At 36.7% G+C, this 27,229-nt stretch overlaps 1 protein-coding gene across 1 annotated transcript in view; it reads left to right on the top strand.

Moving 5' to 3' along the window:
- TTC29 (tetratricopeptide repeat domain 29) overlaps positions 1 to 26,907 on the top strand; it is a 258,577-nt gene extending 231,670 nt beyond the window's left edge. The window contains 2 exon segments of the mRNA XM_033215424.1: positions 26,074 to 26,140; positions 26,749 to 26,907. Coding sequence (XP_033071315.1) covers positions 26,074 to 26,111 — 38 coding nt within the window. The 3' untranslated portion in view covers positions 26,112 to 26,140; positions 26,749 to 26,907.
- The last annotated feature ends 322 nt before the right edge of the window (positions 26,908 to 27,229 follow it).

Here is a 27,229-nt window from a genome sequence, read left to right as displayed (position 1 = left end):
TCTCCCAGCCAACTATTTCATATTTGGTTTTCTTGACTCAACCCTCCAATACCTCCTCCCTATATTTGCTCTCAACTAATGATCCTGCTTCCTATTTCACCAAGAAGCACTCAAAAGATAATGACCACAAGGTATCACTATGATATCTACCCACCTACCTACATCTCTGCTCAATATATATTCTCTCCTTTTACTAAGGATTAACTGTCATGCTCCTAGCAGAGGACAGTTTCTCTCCCAGTGTACTATATGTCATCCATTCTCGTGTACTCAAAGTTATTACCTCCAACAATTCTCCGCTCTGCATCAAATGATCTGTAGATCATTCGCATCAGCATAGAAAAATGCTATGGTTTCTCCTGTCTTTACAGAATAGTTTTCACCCTCACAATCTCTACCAACTACTATTCTATTTCTCTGCTCCATTTCATAGCAACGCTCTTTAAAAGAATCATCTACATTGGGTTGTTTCCAATTCCTCCCTTCCCATTCTTCCCTGAATCCACTCGGATCAGGTTTCCAGTGCCACCTTCAACTGAAATTGCTGTTCTCAAATTCATCAATGGCTTTTGCATCGCCAAACACAGTAGTCATTTCTCAGTCCTCTTCATCTTATTTGACTCATCAACAACAATGAACAGATTTGATAACTCCTTCCTCGTATAAATTCTTCCTTCACAGGGCTTACAGGATACCATACTGGCTCCTCCTTCCTCACTAGCTGCTCCTTTCCAACATCCTCTGCTGGTTCCACTTTATTTGCTTGAATCGTAACTATTAAAGTGACCCATGGCTCAATCTTTAATTTCTTCTTTTTGCTATTTGCATTCATTCTCTAATTATTATATCCAATTTCATGACCTTAAATATTATCTATTCACTAATGATTCTCAAAATTATCTATCCAGCCTAAAGCTTTCTCTTGAATTCCTGACTTGTATACATAATTCCTACTTGATATCTCCACTGGAATAGTTAATAGATACCTCAGACTTAGAGTGGCCAAAATCATACTCTAATTCACCCAAGTTAATTCACTTAGGATAATACCCTCCAGCTGCCTCCATGTTGCTGCAAATGACATTATTTCATTCTTTTTTTATGGCTGTGTAGCATCCCAGGATTTAATATTATTGTAGAGAAAGAAAGGAGATACTATACAGGATCTGAAAAACCGAGGAAAATCCAATGAAAACTCTTATAAAAATAAGATAACTTGGTAAGATGTGTGAGTACAAAGTTAATATGTAAAGATTAATACTGTTCTAGCTTCTGCTTGTAGAATCCATGAAAGAGTATGAATCTCACCTAATATGGTTTGGCTCTGTGTCCCCACCCAAATCTCATCTCGAATGGTAATCCCCATAATCCCCACGTGTCGAGGGAGGGTACTGGTGGGAGAAGATTTGATCATGGGGGCAGTTTCTCCCATGCTATTCTCATGATAGTGAGTTGTCATAAGATCTGATGGTTTTATAAGTGTTTGACAGTTCTTCCTTCACACTAGTGTCTCACCTGCCGCCATGTAAGACATGCTTGCTTCTACTTCTGCCATGATTGTAAGTTTCCTGAGGCCTCCCCAGCCCTGTGGAACTGTCAGTAAAATAAATCCTTTTTTTTTTTTAATAAATTACCCAGTCTCAGGCAGTTCTTTATAGCAGTACGAAAACAGACTAATACACCACCTTTATAACAAAACAAACTTTTTTGAACCCATTAGAGACCTGAGATCACAGAGCAAACATCTAAGCTCTACAATCAAAAATGAAGAAAATGACAACATGCCATCATAAAAAAATCTGCATGACAAAATATATGATAAACAAGTTTAAAAGATAAAACATGAACTTGGAAAAAAGTCTTCAAATGTCACAAGTTTTTCTCCTTCATAGATCAATAAACAAAAGATGAACAATTCAGTTTTAAAAAGGAAAGGGAAAGAGAGTTAAGGGAAAAGTCAACTTTAATGTGAAAATGCTGAAGTTTACTCATGTTAGGAGAAATGTAAATGAAAAATGTAGGAAGCAATTTTTCAGCTATCAGATCAGTAAATGTTTCATAATGCAATTTGTTGGTTAGTATAAGATGACACAAGATCTCCCACATATTGTTAGTGAAAAGAATAGATGCAACCTCCAGGGAGAGTAGTTTGACATATCAAAATGTAGAATGAACAAAGCTTTGGCCCAATAATTCAAAGTTTGTACAATAGATGGACCAACACATTCATTCATTCAACAATTATTTATAATACATGCCTATGTGCCAGGCATTGTTTGTGGGAGGCACTGGGGATACAGCAGAAAACAAAACGAAGTCCGTTCCTTCAGAGAGATTATTCACCTGAGGGCATCTAGACATATATATATATATATATCCTCTAGACAGATATACACACATATATACACATACACATACACATTTTAGTACCCAATATTTTATATATATATATATATGTAGAGAGAGAGAGCGAGAGTAGTAGTAGTAAAAGTAAAATGTGATATTAAAATAATTAAATAAATAAATAAATAAAATTGCCCCATTCCGTCATTCCCTGTTCCTGTATAAATGGGGCAATTTTATTTTAGATAGAATGGATGGGGAAGACCTTTCAGACGAGGTAATATTTCAGGAGAGACTTGGATAAAGGAAGGGAGTGAACCATATGATTATCTTCGGGGAGACAGTCCAGGCTGAAGGGCAAGCAAATTTTAAAAGCCCTACATATGTGTAGGAATGGATTTTCAGTATTAAAAAAAATTGCAAACAACTTACATGTTCAACAGGACACTTAGTGACTGGTTAAATTATGGTACATTCCTACGTGGAATCTTTTCTTTTTTCTTTTTTTGAGATGGGCTCTCACTCTGTCGCCCAGGCTGGAGTGCAGTGGCGCCATCTAGGCTCACTGCAACCTTTGCCTCCGGGTTCAGGTGATTCTCCTGCCTCAGCCTCCTGAGTAGCTGGGATTATAGGCACCCACCACCTCACCCGGCTAATTTGTGTATTTTTAGCAGAGACAGGGTTTTGCCATTTTTGCCAGGCTTGTCTCGAACTCCTGACCTCAGGTGATCCACCCACCTCAGTCTCCCAAAGTGCTGGGATTACAGGCGTGAGTCACCGTGCCTGACCCTATGTGGATTCTTTTTCCAGTTACCAATGAATGAAGCAACTCCATGTGTACTAAAAGAGAATTATCAAGATAATGAGAAGACAAGTTTGGCAGTTTCTTATAAAACTAAATGTACTCTTGCCATATGATCCAATAATTATGCTCCTTGATATTTATTCAACTGAGTTAAAAACATTTCTACATAAACACCTGCACACTAATTTTATAGCAGCTTTATTAATAATTGCCAAAACTTGGAAGCAACCAAATGTTCTTCAGTAGGTGAATTAATAAACAGTGGTACATCCAGACAATGAAATATTATTCAGCACCAAGAAGAAATGAATTATCAACCTATAAAAATATATGGAGGAATCTTAAATGCATATTACTAAGTGAAAGAAGCCAGTCTGAAAATGCTACATATTATATTATTTCAACTCTAGGACATTCTAGAAAAAGGCAAAACTATGGAAATAATTTCTAAACATCAGTGGCTGCAGGGAGGGAAAGATAAATTGGCAAAACACAGAGGATTTTTAGAGCAGTGAAACTATTTTATGATTCTATAATGGTGAGTACATTTCATTATATATTTTTCAAAACCCAAAGAATGTATAACACCAAAAGTAAAGTCTAATGTAAATTACAGACTTTGGGTGATAACGATTTGTCAAGGTAGGTTCATCCATTGTAACAAACGTACCACTCTCGTGCCTGATGTCAAAGTGGGGGAGACTGTGCGTGGTATATGGGAACTCTGTACTTTCTGCCCAATTTTGCTATAAACCAAAACTGCTCTAAAAAATAAAGTATGTAAAAAGAGAGAGAGAATGATATCCAATATATACTGCTTCTTAAAAAGTACAGAAATGTGTGCATAGTATGGTGACATTCATATAAATATAAAACAAATTTATATTATATATTTTGTATAAATATATACCATTTTATCATTTATAAATGCATGGAATGTATCTGAAAGAGTAAGAAACAGTAACAGTGGTTGCCTCTAGAGGAGAGGAAGTAAGTAAGTGGGATCAAGGATTTCAAACAGATTTTTCACTGTCTACCCTTTTTCAAAAATGTACCACGTGCATGAATCATCTATGCAAAATTTTTTAATTTTTAAAGTAAGGAATGTGATCCACAGAGAATAATTACAGAATTCTTAGGGCCTATTATTGTCTTTACTCTTTCACAAAAGATTTAATAAAGTTCTTCTGTAATAATGTCAATGCAAAGGAACTGTTCTGTTCAGTTACTCTTCCAAGTTCAAACCCTTATATGAGTAACAGTTAGTTTGTATTTTATAATTTAGAAAAGATGACTTCATAGAGTCAACAGTAATATTCATAAAGCAGTAGATTCCCCTTAACATCGTTCCAAATATGCTGTCTATATACCATCTTCATGAAAATTATCACAAAAACCTGAGCAAGATAACAGGTGTCAAAAAGAAAACAGAATTTTTATGACAATATTTGAAAAAGAAAAGAGGCCAGTCTGAGTAAGAGATAACTGAGTAGGAGATGTGAAGGTAGACACTGAATCAAATATTTTTTTTTCTTTTTGAGACAGAGTCTCACTGTATTGCCCAGGCTGGAGTGTAGTGGTGCGATTTTGGCTCACTACAACCTCCACCTCCTGGGTTCAAGCAATTCTCCTGCCTCAGCCTTCTGAGTAGTGGGAATTACAGGCGTGCACTACCACACCCGGCTACTTTTTGAATTTTTGGTAAAGACAGGATTTCACCATTTGTCCAGGCTGGTCTGAAACTCCTGACCTCAAATGGCCACCTGCCTCAGGCTCCCAAAGTGCTCAGATAAAATTTTTTTATAGATGGTTTAGACAGACAGATGGCTCACACCTGTAATCCCAAACATTTTGGAAGGCCAAGGCAGGAGGATCACTTGAGGACAGGAGTTAGAGACCAGCATGGGCAATATAGCGAGACCCCTGTCTCACAGAATTGGAAAAAACTACTTTAAAGTTCATATGGAACAAAAAAGAGCCCACATTGCCAAGACAGTCCTAAGCCAAAAGAACAAAACTGGAGGCATCACGCTACCTGACTTCAAACTATACTACAAAGCTACAGTAACCAAAGCAGCATGGTACTGGTACCAAAACAGAGATATAGACCAATGGAACAGAAGAGAGGCCTCAGAAATAATACCACACATCTACAACCATCTGATCTTTGACAAACCTGACAAAAACAAGAAATGGGGAAAGGATTTCCTATTTAATAAATGGTGCTGGGAAAACTGGCTAGCCATAAGTAGAAAGCTGAAACTGGATCCTTCCTTAAACCTTATACAAAAATTAATTCAAGATGGATTAGAGACTTAAATGTTAGCCCTAAAACCATAAAAACCCTAGAAGAAAACCTAGGCAATACCATTCAGGACATAGGCATGGGCAAGGACTTCATGTCTAAAACACCAAAAGCAATGGCAACAAAAGCCAAAATTGACAAATGGGGTCTAATTAAACTAAAGAGCTTCTGCACAGCAAAAGAAACTACCATCAGAGTGAACAGGCAGCCTACAGAATGGGAGAAAATTTTTGCAATCTACTCATCTGATAAAGGGCTAACCAGAACCTACAAAGAACTCAAACAAATTTACAAGAAAAAAACAAACAACCCCACCAAAAAGTGGGCAAAGGATAGGAACAGACACTTCTCAAAAGAACAATTTATGCAGCCAACAGACACATGAAAAAATGCTCATCATCACTGGCCATCAGAGAAATGCATATCAAAACCACAATGAGATACCATCTCACATCAGTTGGGATGGAAATCATTAAAAAGTCAGGAAACAATAAGTGCTGGAGAGGATGTGGAGAAATAGGAACATTTTTACACTGTTGGTGGGACTGTAAACTAGTTCAACCGTTGTGGAAGACAGTGTGGCGATTCCTCAAGGATCTAGAACTAGAAATACCATTTGACCCAGCCATCCCATTACTGGGTATATACCCAAAGGATTATAAATCATGCTGCTATAAAGACACATGCACACGTATGTTTATTGCAGCACTATTCACAATAGCAAAGACTTGAAACCAACCCAAATGTCCATCAATGACAGACTGGATTAAGAAAATGTGGCACATATACACCATGTAATACTAGGCAGCCATAAAAAAGGAGGAGTTCATGTCCTTTGTAGGGACATGGATGAAGCTGGAAACCATCATTCTCAGCAAACTATCACAAGAACAGAAAACCAAACACCGCATGTTCTCACTCATAGGTGGGAATTGAACATTGAGAACACTTGGACACAGGAAGGGAACATCACAGACCAGGGCCTATTGGGGGGTGGGGGGAGCGAGGAGGGATAGCATTAGGAGATCTAGCTAATGTAAATGACGAGTTAATGGGTGCAGCACACCAACCTGGCACATGTATACATATGTAACAAACCTGCACATTGTGCACATGTACCCTAGAACTTAAAGTATAATAAAAATAAAATAAAATAAAAATTTAAAAAACAATGTAGCCGAGTTTGGTGGTACACATCACTAGTCCTAATTATCTGGGAGACTGAGGTGACAGGATCACTTGAGTCCAGGAGGTGCAGGCTGCAGTGGACTATAACTGCACCACTGCACTCCAACCTGGGCAACAGAGTGAGACCTTGACTCTGAAAAATATAAAATAGGTGTATAGGTGTAAGGGACTCTATTCAAGTGGATATGTAATATACTTGGCTTTCCCAATATGTGGAATGAAATGCTCTACAGTATTGGAGCGAATCAACACTTTAAACTATACAGCCTATTTGGGTTTTTTATTCTCAGTTTCTTAGATCAGAAGATGGGAAGAATGATTCAGGCAAACACCTTGATGAAAGATGGATAGATGGGCAGACAGATATAATGGACAGATAGACAGATATAAAACAGGCTTTTTGGTGATAAGACAATATAAAGTTTTCTTCAACCTAATTTAGTCATGTGGAATTAGTCATAAAAGTAACCTTTTTTCCAGTAACTTTTTTTTGAAATAAGGTCTCACTCTGTCACTCTGGAGTGCAGTGGTGAGATCTCTGCTCACTGCAGCCTTGACCTCCCCCGGCTCAAGCAATCTTCCTACCTCAGCCTTCCAAGTAGCTAGGAATATCGGAATGCATCACCACATTTGGCTAATTTTTTACATTTTTTTGTGGAGACAAGGTCTCACTATGTTGTCCAGGCTGGCCTGGAATTCCTGAGCCCAAGCAATCCTCCTGCCTCAGCCTCCCAAAGTGCTGGGATTACAGGTGTGATCTACCAGTCTGGCCTTTCCAGTAATTTTTATCATCTGAGTAAGTATTGTCATATCTTTTAGTAGCATCTCATTCACTGAAGTATAGTTTATATAATGCCTTTCCAGGAAAAATGTGTTTGGTTTTAAGATACAGTACTTTTTTGTCCCTACCACAGTGCAATCGAAACAAAGAAGTTAAATTTGAAGGAGGCAGATTATTTGAGTAGAAAGGATAAACAGTCTTCCAATGCTAGTATTACTTCTCTATTCTCCCCTCTACACCCATATATACTCCAGTTACACTGACGGCAATGAGGAAAGGTGACTCAATACCTGTAAACTGCGTAAAAACCACAGAATCCATAAAAATTAAGTCGTTTAGCTGAAATCTTCCTCCATTAAGAAAGGAAAAACAAATATGTATTTCTTTGAACTTAAATAATTATTTTGGCCGGGCGCAGTGGCTCACACCTGTAATCCCAGCACTTTGGGAAGCCGAGGTGGGTGGATCACGAGGTCAGGAGATCGAGACCATCCCGGCTAACACAGTGAAACCCCGTCTCTACTAAAAGTACAAAAAATTAGCCAGGCTTGGTGGCGGGCGCCTGTAGTCCCAGCTAGTCGAGAGGCTGAGGCAGGAGAATAGAGTGAACCTGGGAGACGGAGCTTGCAGTGAGCCTAGATCGCAGCACTGCACTCCAGCCTGGGAGACAGCGAGACTCCGTCTCAAAAAAAAAAAAAAAAAAAAAAAGTTTATCTAACGAATTATTTTAAATTATTTTAAGAACTTGACGGCCAGGCATAATGGCGTGTAATCCCAGCACTTTGGGAGGCCGAGGCAGGCAGATCACCTAAGGTCAGGAGCTCAAAACCAGCCTGGCCAACTTGGTGAAACCCTGTGTCTGCTAAAAATACAAAAATTAGCCTGGCGTGGTCGTGGGCGTCTGTAATCCCAGCTACTCGGGAGGCTGAGGCAGGAGTATTGCTTGAACCCAGGAGGCAGAAGTTGCAGTGAGCCAAGATCGTGCCACTGCACTCCAGACAGGGTGACAGAGTGAGACTCTGTCTCAAAAAATAAAATAAAATAAGTTGAACATAAAAAATCTTATTTCTTCTCTAAAGCATTTTAGAAACTGTGGCTGAAAGTTTAGACTTCTACTTGTAAAAGGAGCAAATAATATATTCAAGAGGAAAATCAGTTCTTAAAAATTATTTCTTTTTTTATAATTTCAACTTTTATTTTACATTCGGGGGGTACAAGTGCAGGTTTGTTACTTGGATATATTCTGTAATGCTGAGGTTTGCAATAAATAGATCCCATCACCCAAATTGCGAGCATAGCACCCAACAGCTAGATTTTCAATCCTTGCCTCCTTCCTCTGCCTCCCTGCTTAGTAGCCCCCAGTGTCTATTTTTGTCATCTTTATGTCTATGAGTACCCAATGTTTAACTCCTACTTATAAGTAAGAACATGCAGTATTTGGTTTTCTGTTCCTGCATTAATTCTCTTAGAATAATGGCCTCCAGCTGCATCCATGTTGCTGCAAAGGACATGATTTCATTCTTTTTGTGACTGCATAGTATTTCATGTGTACATGTGTACTTTTTCTTTATTCAGTTCACCATTGATGGGCACCTAGGTTGACTCCATGTCTGGTATTCTGAACAGAGCTGTAATGAACATGTGAGAGCATGTGTCTTTGGTACAGCAATTTATATTCTTTCAGATATAAACCCAGTAATGGGATTTCTTGGTTGACTGGTAGTTCTGTTTTCAGTTCTCTGAGGAATCTCCAAACTGCTTTCCACAGTGGCTGAACTAATTTATATTCCCACCAACAGTGGACAAGCATTCCCTTTTCTCCACAGCCTCACCAGCATCTGCTGTTTTTTCACTTCTGAATAATAGCTATTCTGACTGGTGTGAGATGGTGTCTCATTGTGGTTTGATTTGCATTTCTCTGATGATTAGTTATGTGGAGCACTTACTCATATGTTTGTTGGCTCTTTGTATGTCTTCTTTTGAGAAGTGTCTGTTCATGTCATTTGCCCACTTTTTAATGGGTTTTTGTCTTTTGCTCATTGAATTAAGTTCCTTATAGATTCTGGGTATTAAATATTTGTTAGATGCTTAGTTTGTGAATATTTTCTCCCATTTGTAGATTGTTTATTTGCTCTGTTGATAGTTTATTTTGCTGTACAGAAGCTCTTTAGTTTAATTACATCCCACTTGTCAAATTTTGTTTCTGCTGCAATTGTTTTGAGGACTTAGTCATAAATTATTTCCCAAAGCCCATGTCCAGAATGGTGTTTCCTAAGTTTTCTTCTAGGATTCTTATAGTTTGAGGTCTTACATTTAACTTTTTTTTTTTGATACAGTTTTGCTCTTGTTGCCCAACCTGGAGTTCAATGGCATGATCTTGGCTCACTGCAACCTCCATCCCCAGTTCAAGCGATTCTCCTGCCTCAGCCTCCCAAGTAGCTGGGATTACAGGCACGTGCCACCACACCTGGCTAATTTTTTGTATTTTTAGTAAAAACGGGGTTTCACCGTGTTAGCCAGGCTGATCTCAAACTCCTGACCTCAGGTGATCTGCCTGCATTTAAATCTTTAATTCAGGCCAGGTGCAGTGGCTTATGCCTGTAATCCCAGCACTTTGGGAGGCTGAGACAGGTGGATCGCTTGAGCTCAGGAGTTCGAGACCAGCCTGGACAACATGGCAAAACCCTGTCTCTATTAAAAATACAAAAAGTAGAAGGGTATGGCAGTACACACCTGTAATCCCAGCTACTGAGGTGGCTGAGGAAGGAGAATTGCTTGGCCCAGGAAGCAGAGGCTGCAGTGAGTCCAGACTGTGCCACTGCACCCCAGTCTGGGCAACAGAGTGAGACCCTGTCTCAAAAAAATAAAAATAAAATAAAATAAATCTTTAATCCATCTTGAGTTACTTTTTGTATATGGTAAAATGTAGAGGTCCATTTTTTTCTTTTGCATATGGCTAGCCAGCTATTCTAGCACCATTTATTGAATAAGGAGTGTTTTCTCCATTGCTTATTTTTGTTAACTTTGTTGAAAATTAGATAACTGTAGGTGTGCAGCTTTATTTTCAGGTTCTCCATTCTGTTCCATTGGTCCATGTGTCTGTTTTTGTACCAGTACCATGTTGTTTAGTTACTGTGGCCTTATGGTGTAGTTTGAAGTTGGGTAGTGTGGGACCTCTGGCTTTGTTCTTTTGGCTTAGGATTGCTTTGGCTATTTGGGCTCTTTCTTGTTTCCACACGATTTTTAGAATTGTTTTTTATCATTATGTGAAAAATGATGTTGGTAGCTTGATAGGAACAGCATTGAATCGGCAGGTTGATTTGGAAATTATGGCCGTTTCAACAATATTTATTCTTCCAATCCATGAACATGGAGTGTTTTTCCATTGGTTTGTGTCATCTGTGATTTCTCTGAGCAGTGTTTTGCAGTTCTCCTTGTAGAGATCATTCAGCTCCTTAGTTAGATGTATTCCTAGGTAATTGTATGTGTGTGTGTGTGTGTGTGTGTGTGTGTCTATTGTGAATGGGATTGTGTTCTTGATTTGACTCTGAGCTTGAAAGTTATTGTTATATAGAAATGCTACTGATTTTTTTACATTGATTTTGCATCCTGAAACTTTACTGAAGTTGTTTATCAGTTCCAGGAGCCTTTTGGCAGAGTCTTTAGGGTTTTCTAGTTATAGAATCATATCATCAACAAACAGAGATTGTTTTGTGACTTATTTTCCTATTTGGATGCTTTCCATTTCTTTCTCTTGCCTGATTGCTCTGGGTAGGACTTCCTTACATAACTAATTTTTATGTACTTATTAAAGAGTTGTCCATAGATCTTGCTGTTGAATTTTTTTAATCTGGCATTTCAAACCCACAGCTTTGTCTTTACTATATGTCTTTTGCACTCTCATATAAACTTTTAAGAACAGATGTATTCACTCACTCTGTCTGTCTTTCAATAGACATTTAATGGTCACCTTCTATGTGCCAGCCAACATTTTATTATGTCATATTTTTAAAGTAAATCATAAGCTGCAGGCTATTCACTCAGAAAACACTATGTGTATACCAGCTCTAAGATATCATGCAAGGTAATACAGATACAGGGACAAATATATTAGTTTTCAAAAGAGAAAAATTTATAATCTGGAGATTACAAGGAAATGGTGATTATGTACTTAAATTCTAACCACAAAAAGTTCTCCAGAAATGACTTCTACTTATTTATCAGTCAAAATGTATACACATTTATATTGTGTGCACGTTGAGTATTGACAAAACATGCTTTAACAAAGAGATGCTCTGCTTTTCTGTGTCTTGTCATATTTGACCCACCAATTATACTATTAAAGAACCTGAGTCCTACCATGGAAACCCAGCAGACTGTTTTTACTGGGACAAGCATTTAAATGTATTTAAATGTATTCTATTAAAGTCAGTATTTGTTTTGAAACTCTGTGCCCCCTACTAAATTAATTGTTTTAAGAAGTTGTACATAAAAACCTCATTTCTTCTCTGAGGGTCATGCACTAATTCAGAGGGTTATGCCATGATTGCAGATTAAACTTCCCATGCCCCTCCTTGGCCATGTACCTCTGAATCTATCTAATTTGAACACAGTTACAAACTGCATCCAATCACCTATCCCACAAATGTGTGTTTTGCACTTGGGTTCTCAATGAATATCTGTTGAGTGTATGACAAATGAATAGAGATTATCATTTGTGACTGACACAGTGTATATTCAACATAAACCATATTACTACCAGAGAAGCAGTTTTAAACTTTCATCATTCTGAGAGTGGACTACCATGAAAATCTCTGTCTTTTTCATTATTATACAAGCAGAATCAAAAATATGCTTAGTCAAAAGAGTGTCTACTTGGTTTGCTATTGAGTTCTACAAAACACATGACATAATGGGCCAGAGCCAGTCTAAGTGGCATTTCAGGAGTCTTTGAATATGACTTTTATTTCTCGTTGTCCTCACTTTCTCTGAAAAGAATGACTGATAGCCTTTCCATGTGACATCTTGGCTTTTAGGAGTGTTGTTTTATCTATTTTTTATGACTTAACCTTACATTTGTTAAGTGTAATTTTTGCTTTATGTAACATAAAAAAAAAAAATCTGTGATATGGTGCCCCATGAATTAACAACAGTGGCTGGACCAAAGACAAGAAATCTTTTAAAAACAAATGTTCACATTAAATACCTTGGATAGGTAGGCCTTCTGGGGGTTTTTCTTTAATGCAAGAAAAGTACACCATTTCTGTTTTAAGAAATAGTTTCTTTTAGGTTTATACTGAGCTCGTCTAAAGTCGTATTACATAAGTAAGGGCTTAGTTTGTACATTAGTATTTTACATCTTGGAGTCTTACTAAATCCTTTTTTGATCAATCTGATATTGAACAAATCTATATTGATTTCTTCTACACATGTTTATGGTATTTATTTTTATATATCTAGGATTAGAAGCCAAATTAACAAGTGTAATCAATTTTCTCAGTGATAAAGAAAAGTCTTCTAGTACTCTTAGATACATTCATCTAGGGACAAAATCTTAAGTGAAGATGTTGTAATAAATGGATCGGTTTATTCAATCACTGGGCATGAAAACATTAGCCCTGGGAAAGCATTTTCCTCTAAGCGATTTAGCTACCGAGTTTCACTTATGTGGCACCAAATGATTTGCATTTTTAGAGAAATTTCATGTCTGCAGTGAGCTCCAATGAAAACATGAATAAATTGCTTTTTTTTTCTTTTTCTGACTTTATGAAGCTGAATCCATTAGGGATTGAATCAAAGTATAATGAAATAAAAGCAACAACTTACATGATGGAAACCCTAGATTTGGTTTCTCACTAGCCCAATCTCAGTTGTCGTGGCCTACATGTCAGATTAGTGGTTTTCAGGGAGATCCCTGGAGTATATGGCTGTTTTCTTAACTGCTGCATTAGAAATGGTCTCTAAAAGACAAGAAAGTAAATAGACAAACAACTATTAAGAACTAAATAGGTTTGCTGCAGTAGTTCTTGCCACAGAGTCAAATAAATCAATCTTTCCAAGCCTAACACTATACACTTGCCTAAGAGGTTTTCTTAAGACTCACCTACCTTTTGAATTAATTGAAGTGAGAATGAGCACAGAAGCTATGAGGATGGATTTAAGATCCAGATTAACCTGGGTTTGAATCGCCAGTGAAACAGTTATCAGCTGTATGAGATTGAGCACGTTAATCTCTCCAACCTTTAGTTTCCTTAGCTATACAAAAGGTAATAATACTTAGAGCATAGGGTGGTTGAGAGATTTAATGTCATTTTTCATAAATAGAAAAGCAATTCTAAAATGTATATGGAACCACACAGACACACACAGAGACAGACACACACACAGACACACCCCAATAGCCAAGGCAATGATGAGCAAAAAGAACAAATCTGGAGGCATCACACTACCTGACTTCAAAATATACTACAAACTGATAATAATTAAAACAGCATGATACTGGCATAAAAATAGAGTTCTTGACCAATAGAACAGAATAGAGAGCCCATAAATGGACCCACACATGTATGTATGCTCAATTGATTTTCAACAAAGATGCCAAGAATACACAACAGAAAAAGGACAGTCTCTTTAACAAAAGGTGCTGAGAAAACTGGGATATCCATATGCAGAATGAAATTTGATCCTTAACACACATCATATGCAAAATCAATTCAAAATGAATTGAAGACTTAAACATAGGACCTGACACTGTAATGCTACTAGAAGAAAACATAAGGGGAAAACTACTATGTGTAATTGGTCTAGGCAATAAGTTTTTAGATTTGACCCCAAAAGTGTAGCAACAAAAGCAAAAACAGACAAATGGGGTTACATCAAAAGTAAAAGTTTCTGCACAAAAAAAGAAAACAACAGAGTGAAGAGACAACCTATGGATTGGGAGGAAATATTTGCAAGCCATACATCTGATAAGGGATTAATAACCAACATATAAAAAACTCAAACAACTCTATAGAAAGAAAACAAATGGCCTAATTTTAAAATGGCTAGGGACCTGAATAGACATCTCTCAAAAAAAAGACATAAATGGTGAACAGACATATGGAAAAATTGCTGACCATCATTAATCACTAGTAAACTAAAATCACAATGAGATATCAATCCATACCTGTTAGAATGGCTGTTATCAAAAAGATGAAAGAGCAATGTTGGCAAGGAGGTGGAGAAAAGGGAACCCTTTTACACTGTTGGTGAGACTATAAATTAGTACAACCATTACAGAAATCCATATGGAGTTTTCTCAAAAAACTAAAAATTAAAATTACCATATGATACAGCAATCCTACTTCTGGGTATTTACCCAAATGTTTGAAATCAGCACGTCAGATGTCTGCACTCCCATGTTCATTGCAGCACTATTCCTAATAGCCAAGTCATGGAATCAACCTAAGTGTCCATAAACCAATGAATGGATAAAGAAAATGTGGTATATATATGTGTGTGTGTTTGTGTGTGTGTGTGTGTGTGTATAATGTGGTATATATACACATATATATAATGTGGTGTGTGTGTATATATATATATATATAAAATCAGATTCGAGGGATGTTGATTTTTCAAATCTTATTTTTTTCCAACCAGATATTTAAATGAAAAGTGGAAACTAAAATGTAAAAACATATATGTGTGTATATATATATATATGTGTGTGTGTGTATATATACAATGTATAGTGTGTGTATATATACACAGAATGTGTATATATGGATAAATAATACATATACATATATTATTCAGCCTTAAAAAGTGAGAGATCCTGTCATTTGCAATATCATACATGGAATCAGAGAATAGTATACTAAATGAAATAAGCCAGGCATAGAAAGACACATATAAAAGTTCTCACTTATATTGGAATCTAAAATAATCTAACTCAAAGAAGCAGAGAGCAGAAGGATGGTTATCAGAGGATAGGAGTAGTGAGGGAAATGGGAAGATAATGGTCAAAAATTACAAAGCCTCAATTAGACAGGAGGAATAAGGATTTTTCTTTAAGATATATTGCACATCATGGTAAATATAGTCAGTAATAATGTATTGTACATTTCAGAATCTCTAAGACAGTAATTCTCAAATGCTCTCACCATAAAAAAATTATAAGCATTTGAAGTGTTGGACATGCTAACTAGCTTAATTTAACCATTTCACATTGTATTCATAGATCATAACATCACTTTGTACCCCATAAATACATATAATTATAATTTGTCAACATACAATTAAAAATTAAAACTAAATAATAAAGTGCTGGCCGGGCATGGTGGCTCACACTTGTAATCCCAGCACTTTGGGAGGCTGAGGCAGGTCGATCACCTGAGGTCAGGAGTTTGAGACCAGCCTGGCCAACATGGTGAAATCCCATGTCTACTGAAAATACAAAAATTAGCCAGGCATTATGGCAGGTGCCTGTAATCCCAGCTACTCGGAGGCTGAGACAGAAAAATCGCTTGAACCGGGAGGCGGAGATTGCAGTGAGCTGAGATTGCACCACTGTACTTCAGCCTAGGAGGCAGAGTGAGACTCCGTCTCAAAATAATAATAATAATAACAACAATAGAAGTGCTGATCACATTCTCTATTACAACATGAGGAAAACAATTGTTTTTACTTATTATGTAAATGTTGCAACTGAACAACAGACAAGCAGCTACAACTCCTTTTACCAACATGCTATTAATATTTTACTCCTACTCTTAATAGTTAAATATAAATAGGAGTAAGATTCCATAAAGCAACAATTCTCAAACTTTAATGAGCGAACGAATCACCTTGGGATCCTGTTAAAAGGCAGATTCTGTGTTACTAGGTGTGAAGCGTGGCTTACATTTCTGCGTTTCTAACAAGCTTCAGGTAATGTTAATGCTGCTGGTTTGGAGACCACACTTTGAGTAGCAGACATATATATAGATCACCTGGAAACTGGTAACTTATTTCAAAATGTATTTCTCATTGTCATTGTTTTAAACAGACCAGTTCATTCTTACGAAAATGTAAGAGGAAGAGTATCTTACTTGGGATGTGCAAGGTTTTGATTTTTAATTTTGGTGAGGGAATTGTTTGGGTTTTTCAGAGATGTTATTTCTAGGAACTGCTTTGCTGCTGACCAGATATATATTTACTCATAATACTATATTTGGACTGGATATTGTATATCTACAGAATCTCTTCTTTGGAAGTCTCAACATACATTAGAAAACTCAATTTTTACAAAAACATTCATTTTCACATCTCTGGATTATTCATTAAAAATATCATCCCCTGGATGATGGATGTGTTTACAGCATAGATTTTGAATGGTTTCACAGACATATACTTACCTGCAAGCCCATCAAGTTTTATAAATATGTACAGCTTTTATTATGTCAATCATACCTCAATAAAGTGTTAAAAAAATTATCTCACATAATTCTCTGTTCTAAAGTACAGACAACGTGAAAAGAACATGAATACAGAGCTTGTCTATTTTCCAAACGGTTACTCTGAAGTAACCAGAAAAAAAACTGAAATCTATCTATCTATCAACATTTAGTTTCATATTATATATATTACACTGCACATAATTTGGTCAAGAAAATTAAACTTTTGGAGTGATAATGAAATGGTTATTTCTTTGAATTCATTAGCTGATCTTCAAGCCTCAGATCAGGGAAATACATGAGAAGGATAAGTTTTCAAATTAATGTTTAAATTAGAGACAGGCTTTCTTATTTTCAGATTCAAAGGATGTTGATTTTTCAAATCTTTTTTTTTCAGAATATTTAAATGAAAAGTGTAAACTAAAATGTAAAAGCTAAAATAATGATCAGTGTATATCTTTAGCTTTTCACAACCAACCTTCAAGTGACATTAGATGTTTAACACATAGTGTAAGAATTTTTTCCCTTTTGTTTTATTTTTATTTTTTTATTTTATTTTATTATTATTATTTTTTTTTGAGGCGGAGTCTCGCTTTGTCGCCCGGACTGGAGTGCAGTGGCCAGATCTCAGCTCACTGCAAGCTCCGCCTCCCGGGTTTACGCCATTCTCCTGCCTCAGCCTCCTGAGTAGCTGGGACTACAGGCGCCCGCCACCTCGCCCGGCTGGTTTTTGTATTTTTAGTAGAGATGGGGTTTCACCGTGTTAGCCAGGATGGTCTCGATCTCCTGACCTCGTGATCCACCCGTCTCGGCCTCCCAAAGTGCTGGGATTACAGGCTTGAGCCACCGCGCCTGGCCCCCCTTTTGTTTTTAGTTGACACATTATAATTGTAGATATTTATGGAATACAGGGTGATATTTTGATACGTGTTTACAATGTGTAATGATCAAATCAGGGTAATTAGCATAGCCATCACCTCAAACATTTATCATTTCTTTGTGTTGTGAACATTCAAAATTCTGTCTTCTAGCTTTTGGAAAATAGTCAATAAATTATAGGTAACTATATTCACCCTGCAATGCTTCTGAACACCAGACTTCCTTCCTCCTATCTAGCTGTAATTTTGTATCTATTAACCAACATCTCCCACCTTCTCCCATCCCCCAACCCTTCCCAGCCTCTAATACCCACTATTCTGTTCTCCACTTCCATGAGCTGGAATTATTTTAGCTTCCACATGTGAGTGAGAATATGCAGTATTTATCTGGAATTATTTTAGCTTCCACATGTGAGTGAGAATATGCAGTATTTATCTTTCTGTGCCTGCCCCATTTCACTGAACATAATGTTCTCCAGGCTTATTCCTGTGGCAGCAAACAACAGGATTGCATTCTGTTTTGTAGCTTAATATACTCTATTGTGTATATACACCACATTTCCTTTGTCCTTTTGTCTGTTAATGGACACTTAGGTTGATTCCATGTCTTAGCTACCGTAGATAGTGCTGCAATACACATGGAGGTGCAGGTATCCCTTGAATGTATTTATTTTATTTCCTTTGTATAAATACCCAGCAGTGGGATTACTGGATTGCATGACAGTTCTATTTTTATAGTTTTTTGAGAAATCTCCATAATGGCTGTACTAATTTACATTCCCACCAACGGTAACACATAGTATAAGAATCTTACAGGCCAGGCATGGTAGCTCATGCTTGTCATCCCAATACTTTGGTACACCAAGACAGAAGGATTACTTGAGGCCAGGAGTTCAAGAGCAGAGTAGGCGAAGAAACGAGATCCCATCTCTACAAGAATTTTTTTTTTTTTAATTAGCCAGACATGGTGGCATATGCCTGTAGTCCCAGCTACTTGGGAGGCTGAGGAGGCAGGAGGATTGCTTGAGCCTGTAAGGTCAAGGCTACAGTAAGCGAGACCCTGTGTCAAAAAAAGAAGTTTACAATTACATCCTTCCATTTCTCCCCTTCTTACCTTTGTACAACGTTGTCATGTGTTGTACTTACCACCTCTGATGCTCTTCATTTCTTTACATAGATCCAGATTGTCATGTGGTATCATTTTTTTTCTGCCTTGAGGACTTGTAGTGCAAATATGCTGCTAATGAATTGCTTCAGCTTTTGTCTGTCTGAAAAGTATTTTTGCCTTCATTTTATAAAGATATTTTCCGTGGGTATGGCATTGTATGTTTCATAGGTTGTTTTTTTTTTTTTTTTTTTTTAATTTTTGTACTTTAAGTTTCTTAAGCTGGAGGTCTGTTGAGCTTCTTGGATATGTGGGCTTATAGTCTTCATCAATTTTAGAAAATTTTCAGCCGTAATTTCTTAAACTATTTTTCAATTTTTTCTCCATATCCTTTTTAGAATGCCAATACATGTCTATTAGGCTGCTTGAAGCTGTTCTATAGTTTATTGATAATATGTTCATCTTTTTTACTCTCTTTCTTCATTTTGTGGCTTCTACTACTCTGTCTTCAAGTTTATTAATGTTTTATTTTATTTTCCTTGTCTCTACTTAACATTTTAAATGTCTAAAATACAGTTAGAGTAACTTTGTTTTTGTTCCTAATTCTAATAATTATGTCAGTTATGGGTCAGTTTTGATTGATTTTTCTCCTCATTGTGCCTTTTTGCATGTTTTGTATTCAAAACATATTTCTTGTGTTTCAGAAATCACTGGCTTTTGTTGTCTGATGTCCAGTGTCTTCAAAATCATTGTTTCATATATTTTGTTCAGGTTTTTTGGGGTAGGGCGGAGTGTTTTAGGAAAGAAGTTAATCTGATTTCTGTTACTCTGTCTTGAATAGAAAAAAATTGCAGGATTTATAATGTAGCAAAAAAATCAAAGAAATAAAAAGAACTGTATGAAGACATTAACACACTATTTATCTTAAGAAAATATTTAGTGTCTGGACAGATTAATAGACCTGAATCAGATATTCTCATTAAAAGTTTAAATGCCCAGAAAAAGAAATTCAGTTATCATTCTATGTCAATATGGTATCTTCAGTGCTTCATTCAAGCCTAGTTGCATTCCATTTATTCAAAGTAATGGTGCGTAAGGTTAAAAAAAAAGAATATATAATTTTGAATTGGAATATACTTCTGATTTTTGCATAAATTTTAATTGCTTGAATATTAATAAAAACTCTTGGCAAGGGAATTGTTATATACCAGATCCTGTGATATGAAAGAACACATGTCAGTTTTTGACACTTTCAAGAGAGTCTATCCAAACTTGAAAGATGCCTCCTGCCTTAAAAGTTTCCATCTTCATTATTATGCTCATCAGATATAGAATTACCACATCATGATTTCTACTTCAAAACACAGATAGGACAGATTCACTTTTTGTTTTGTTAAGAACAAAATGTAGAAAAATATTACCCCCAAAATCACATATTTTTGATAGAGTGAGATTAACTCTATAATCTTAGGCTTTGATTCATAAATTTTTTACAAAACTGTAAGATGAGAAAGCCATGAATGACAAACCAATATTATACAATGAGGAGGAGGAGGAGGAGGAGGAGGAGGAAAAGGAATAAAGAAATATCCAATTATATACCAACATTAAATATATTGATGCCCAAACCACACTTCACATGACTAAATTTTTGCTAAAGGAAAACATTTGCATTGTATGGTTATTATATGCTGCTCGTTTCCCCTCCCCCACCCCTTACACACATACACACACACACACACATGATCAATTCTCCCACCTTCTCTGCTCTGTGTCCCAGGAGACTGACTTCAGACTGCATCACACAGGCTGACTTGCCTTCTGGCTTCATCTTATGGATTTAGCCAAAGGGAGTCACCAGCAGATGAGAGGTTAGGAAGGTGGAGAGTAAGAATACTATTCTTCTGCCCCTCACTTCAGCTCCTTTCTGACAACTGTGACATTCTGCAACTGCTACTTCTAGATTTAGAGAAAGCAGTCCCTTTTCTAAATCTCTGCCCTCACCCAACATCCAGTGGCACCATCCTCTCTCCTTACCCTGAATTTAGACCCAGAGATGATAATGGCATGGCACCCTCTTTTGCAAGTCCCTAGGTGCCTCAATATCCCTTATTAGCTCCTTAGCCCTGCCCTCATCTCTTAATAGTCCCTTCATTAAAGTCTCTTCAAAATCCCAGTTGTATGTGCCATCTGTTTCCTCCTGACTGATACCCACTCATCTATTGTGAGTTTCAAGTGAGTAGCTAAAGACAAGCTAGTACAAGAAATATTAGGAAACCTCCACCTGCTGAAAAGTTCAATTGATTAAGAGAACAGTGCTAATGAGGCCAAAATTAGTATCTGGCTGTGTTCCAGGATCACAGCCTGCATCCCTGACCAGCCATTTTACAAACTATCAGTTACAAGGAAGACCATGCCAAAGAGCAAACATGAGTCTATGCCAATCCATCATCACTCCTGGGAACACAGCTCAAGGACTGAGCTGTTCAACTGAGATAGTGTCAAAATCATCTTTGTTCCCAAAGGACAGCTTTTGTAATGTGATTCTAATGAAAAAATTTATATGTTATTTTAAATAATAAAGTCATAACTGTCGATATCTTTTTCAAAGATGAGCTCTCATCTCATTACTTATTTGTGGCTAATTCATAATAAAATAATTCAAAAGTCAAGCTTATCTAAGTAAGCTTTTTATTGGTAATGGGATTCTGGGTTTATAAAAACCAGATTTATAGCCCTGAACCAGATATTCTCATTGTAATTAAACGAGTGAACCTATACAACCATCATATGAAGAATAAACAGTTAAATATTTCATTTATTTATTTATTGGAAGGGATTTTCTGATTATCAAGTGTGATTGACAAGTTTTCAGTTCATATACACATTTCCCCAAAACAGAACTTGGTTCTCTTCAGTACAGTGGCCTTGTAAAATCATATTGTAAGTAAGCCATTGTAGATGTGCCATTATATTAACATTGATATACTGGCTTACTTCCAGGGTAATTTTATATGATTTACATGGTGGGGAAGGGAGATTTCTGTTCCTTTTTCAGAAATCAGTTTCTGAGACTCTTTACTATCAATGAGAGAGAAGTACTCTTTCTACTAAAATTGAATCTATGACTATCATAAAATCTACTGAAATACAAAAACAAAATATCTCATTGTTAATAATAGCATAATTTTAAGATCACCCATAAGATAGGAGCATAGTTTATATGCAGTATTTATTCTTAATCAGTTTCATAAAACATAATCTGAGTTTTATTTTTCAAACAAAAGCTTTTGAGTCATTTGGATAAGGTCAACAGAAAGCACAGTCTTTTAACATTAGGTGATCAACTTTTTGACAATGGCAGGACCAGCATAGCTAATGGAATAATAGCCTGCAGGGTCCAGCTAAATATGATATACGAATGTAATCAACCTCTGTGATGACTATTCAAAAGTAATCCCTTTAGCTTTGAACTGCAACATATATTTCAACAAGGCAAAAACCATATGAAGAAATTCTCTGCAGACCACACTGATACAATACAGCCTTCATATCATGCTCTCTGTGTTTGCTGCTTATAGTGAGTTTTAAATTTAAGGTAATGACTACTGTATATTCATGTGAGCATACAACAATACTTTTGATTTGTTGTAGAAAGGTTGAATCCATTACCAGGGGTCTAGTCTATAAACTCTGATACAACCTTTATGAATGAGTTATTTACCCTTTTTGAGAGTAAGGCCACTACAAATGTTTAGCATGCCAAAATTATAAAAATTCATTTACCTTTCTAGTCTCCAAACTACCAGGTAATGTCTCCTCTGTTTCAACTCATACTTCTCTACAGATAACATTTTAAAAATCTTGTTTACATATAGTACTGTATAATATAAATATTATATTCCATTGTTTTCAAAAAAGGGATGCCATGGTGGATTTATAGCAGTTTGGTATTTACTGGCTTATTCTATTGCTTTTGTAACATATAGGCTAAGTGATGGTATAAATGAGATCTTTTTGTTGCCCACTTCAATCTACCATTTCAGAGTCTTTACTATTAGCAAAAAGGAAGTGCCAATTTCTACTGAAATGTAGATAGCATAAGCAAATATCACACTTCAACGTGTTGTTGCTTCTGGTCTCCCTTACTAGAGTGGTACTGGTCTCAGTCTTCCAGCTCCCTTGAAGTCCTACAGATCAAACATCTCAAATCACACCTTAAGTCAGACCCACAGTGCAAAACCTAGGTTATAATCCAAATGAGTGTTTTTGCAGTGATGGAACCAAGAGTCAACTGACCTGTGGTGAGTGAGTACCCAATGTCTAACACTCAGACTCAGAAGAAGTATCCAGTCATGCATTGCATAAGGACATTTCTGTCAACAATATATGCCATACACAATGGTGGTCCTAAGAGATAATGGAGCTGGAAGATTCCTATGCACTAGTGACATTTTAGCCATCATAACACTGTGGTGCAATGCATTACCTTTACTATGTTTAGCTATACAAATACTCATTATAGTGTTACAGATGCCTATAATATTCACTATAGTAATGTGCCAAACAGGTTCGTAGCCCAGAAGCAATATGCTATACCATATAATAGCCTACTATGTAGTAGACTATGCCATCTAGATTTGTGTAAGTACACTCTATGATGTTTGTACAACAACATCACCTAATGACTCATTTCTTTGAAGATATCCCTGTCATTAAGTGACACATGACTATATATTTCTTCGCTCATTTCATTGGTGAGAACTTAAGTCACATGGCTTTAACTAAATAGTTATCTACTGATAGGAAAGACCTAACAGAGAGGAAGAGCACGGATGAGTGGGAGGCAGAAGGAAGGACTGCAACTATGTCTTGTCTAGACAAGAGGGTCTGAAATCTAGTGAAGAAGTAGAGGGATTACAGTTCATTGATACTAACAAGGGAAGACAGAGTATACAGAATAGAAGCAGTAGGTGAGTAACTCTCCCCACAGGACTTGTGGAAGATTTTTCCTACTCTCATTTATTTCCTCAATGAAACCAGAAAATAAATCATCAGCTGAGAAAAGTGCAGGGTGGGAGGTTTGAGAAAAGTAGAAGATTTAGTCATCTAGGGTAATGGAAGAATGAGTGGACCAGGAATGTTTCATAGAAAGGCCTGGAAGCGCAAGGGTCTACTTAATGTTTGTGACCATGAATTTAAGATGAGGCATCTCAGGCCAGTTGTGTATTTTCTCCAGCCATGTTGAACTATACAGTGCAGGAGAGGAATCGACAGATAACTGGATTTAACTAGGGCTATACTTTTGCCAAGTAAGTAAACAAAGTGAAAAGAAGAGAAATTTAGACTTTATGCAAGGAAATACATAACCATGGAATTTAAATTATATAAGGAAGGAAGAAGAGACAGAAAAATTAGGAGAAACAGTGAAAATGTGGTAGGAATGGAGGTTCCAATGAAGTAGAAGAATAGCTGGGGTCAGGATACCAGAAGGAGTGATCTGGAAATACAAAAGGAGGCAGCCAAGCAGTTAAATACAGGAAAATGAGCTAGAGGGGCCTCATAGTTACTGATAATGACAAGGTCTAAGTATGACCAGGGGAATTAATGGCTGTGGTAATGTAAAGGACAAGATGTAAAAGAACAGGAGGTCAAGGAATTGAGACTTAGGGTGGAATAATCTTCTACCTCTACATTGAAATTACTAAGTTAAGAAAGTAGTAGTACGGTGACAATGAGGCAATGATACCATCAACTGAGAATGATTCCACTTGTAGGTAGATCACAATAGTGACAAATGGTTGACTGTATAATCTAATGACATGAGTGTTAGAGAGGGAAAGAGGAAGGGCAAATGTCCTGAAAGAACAAGGAGGAAAGAGGACTCCAACCCATCTTCAGGTCCAGCAGTGAGAAGACCAAGAAAAATACAATGAAAATGGGTTTCTGGGCTGATAGTATCTTGAGAGAAGAAACAAATTTCTGTTAGAGCAAGAAAGTAAAAGGAATTTCAGAAAACAGGGTAAGGATATAGGACATTTTGCTGAAATAATGAATCAAATATTCCAAAAGGCAAAGTAGAACTCTTTTAGGAATTGCGGTGGGTAGGAGATGGGGACAGAACAGGAAAGGTAATAAAAAATAGAATGAAGGGCCTGAAAACTGGGGCCTGTCATAAACAGGAATAAACAGCCTCTTACTAGATTAATCCCAGTGAATTCAAATCAAAAGTAAAGGAGCAGATATGAAAGTTAAAGTTAAGTAACAAATTAACATGGCGCTCTCTCTCTCTCTATATATACATATAGTATATGATAAATGAAGTCATTTATACATGTATATCTACATAAACTTCTCATATTTGACTTCATTATCATAATATCATAATAGTGAAGCCAAATATGGGAAGTTTTTATATATGTATGTTTATATATGTAGTTATATGTATACATACACACACATACATGTAGATAGATAGATAGATAGATAGATAGATAGATAGATAGATAACTTTCCATATTTGACTTCATTCTTTGGGTACTTTATATTGCTCCTTAAATTAATTTTCCTTTTGAGTATTATTTTTAAAAGTCATCTTCCCCAAAACAAGGTGGCCTTTTCAGTAGCCATTTTATTATATCACAAGAATTCTGTGGATTAGGAATTCAAGCAGGGCTCGGCTGGACATTAATTGAAGTCACTAAGTGGTATTCAGCTGACAGATGGGCTGGTTTGAAGGGTCAAAGACAGCTTCACTGGCAGGCTGGAGATTTGGCCAAGATGGCTGGAAGGCTGGACTCAGCTGGGACTGTCTGCTAGAACATCTATACATGGCCGTTCCAGCATGGCAGTCTCAGGGTATGAGGACTTATGTGGTGATTCGCTTCCTCCAAAAACAGTATCCTAAGATAACCAGGTAGAGGCTGCATAGCCTTTATGGACCTAGCCCCAGAGCTCATTTTGGACACTTCCTCCACATTCAGCTGATCACAAAAGAGTCTTAAGGGTAGCTCAATTTCAAGAAGAAAACAGGATTCTGCTCCTTCATTGACAAGATCATACTGTACAGGAACATGTGGAGTGGGAGAGATTGCTGTGACCATCGTTGTACAATACAATCTGCCCTGGTGATACATACACCTTTATAGGTGAAGGACAGATATCCCTGAAAAGGGATTCCCGGTTCTAGATCAAAATAACTATAAACCGTGTTCATGATAAACTATTTACTTTGTATATATATATTTTTTAGAAGAGTTTCGAGGATCCACGGTGGAAACTGTATCTTAAAAATCAGAACATTTGGAAGAACTCATTAGGTATGATAAATCAAGTAAAAAGTTCCTATTAAGTACCCACTTTGTGCAATATACTAAGTATAATCTCATTCTCCAAACACAAAAAGAGAAGTTTCATCCAGCACTTGATAACCTTAATACTGAAACACTGCTTTAAGAAAAATCACAGGCCGGGCGCGGTGGCTCAAGCCTGTAATCCCAGCACTTTGGGAGGCCGAGACGGGCGGATCACGAGGTCAGGAGATCGAGACCGTCCTGGCTAATACGGTGAAACCCCGTCTCTACTAAAAAATACAAAAAACTAGCCGGGCGAAGTGGCGGGCGCCTGTAGTCCCAGCTACTCCGGAGGCTGAGGCAGGAGAATGGCGTAAACCCGGGGGGCGGAGCTTGCAGTGAGCTGAGATCTGGCCACTGCACTCCAGCCTGGGTGACAGAGCGAGACTCAGTCTCAAAAAAAAAAAAAAAAAAAAAAAAATCACAGATTTATTGTCAAATATCACATAAGGTTAAGTATTGTTAATTTTGAAGCCACATATGAAAATTACAGAAAACAAATTATTTTTCAAAACAAATGTTCTTTGCTTTCTACCCCAATATAAAAGTTAAATCCATAATTTATTTTATTTCAGATTTCCAGGTGTTCAAAAAAATGAAACTTAAAGCAGCTTTTCACTTAACATCAAAGCGAGAAGAAATCCATCATGTCACCTTAGACTTCAATACTTGTAATAGGAACATGTTACAGACAATATAGAGTTATAATAAAACTGACTATGACTCTTTCATTGCATTTTGTATTGCAGTATATTACTATAAATTTAGTCCAAAACATCTAAATCCATGAAAATAAAATATATTCCAATTCTTAGAAATATCAGCAATCATCCAGAAAATAAACAATTTCCTCTTCTCCACTATTCCACAAGAAATAATGATACCATGAAACCAAAATAAGAAAATATTTTCTTGTATATTTGTTTGAGTTCTTTGTAGATTCTGGATATTAGCCCTTTGTCAGATGAGTAGGTTGCAAAAATTTTCTCCCATTCTGTAGGTTGCCTGTTCACTCTGATGGTAGTTTCTTTTGCTGTGCAGAAGCTCTTTAATTAG

This window comes from Trachypithecus francoisi, unplaced genomic scaffold (assembly GCF_009764315.1).
Source record: "Trachypithecus francoisi isolate TF-2019V2 unplaced genomic scaffold, Tfra_2.0 Lachesis_group1, whole genome shotgun sequence".
NCBI lineage: Eukaryota > Metazoa > Chordata > Mammalia > Primates > Cercopithecidae > Trachypithecus > Trachypithecus francoisi.
Note: the sequence above shows the minus strand (reverse complement) of the source record. Positions and strands in the feature narration are given on the sequence as shown.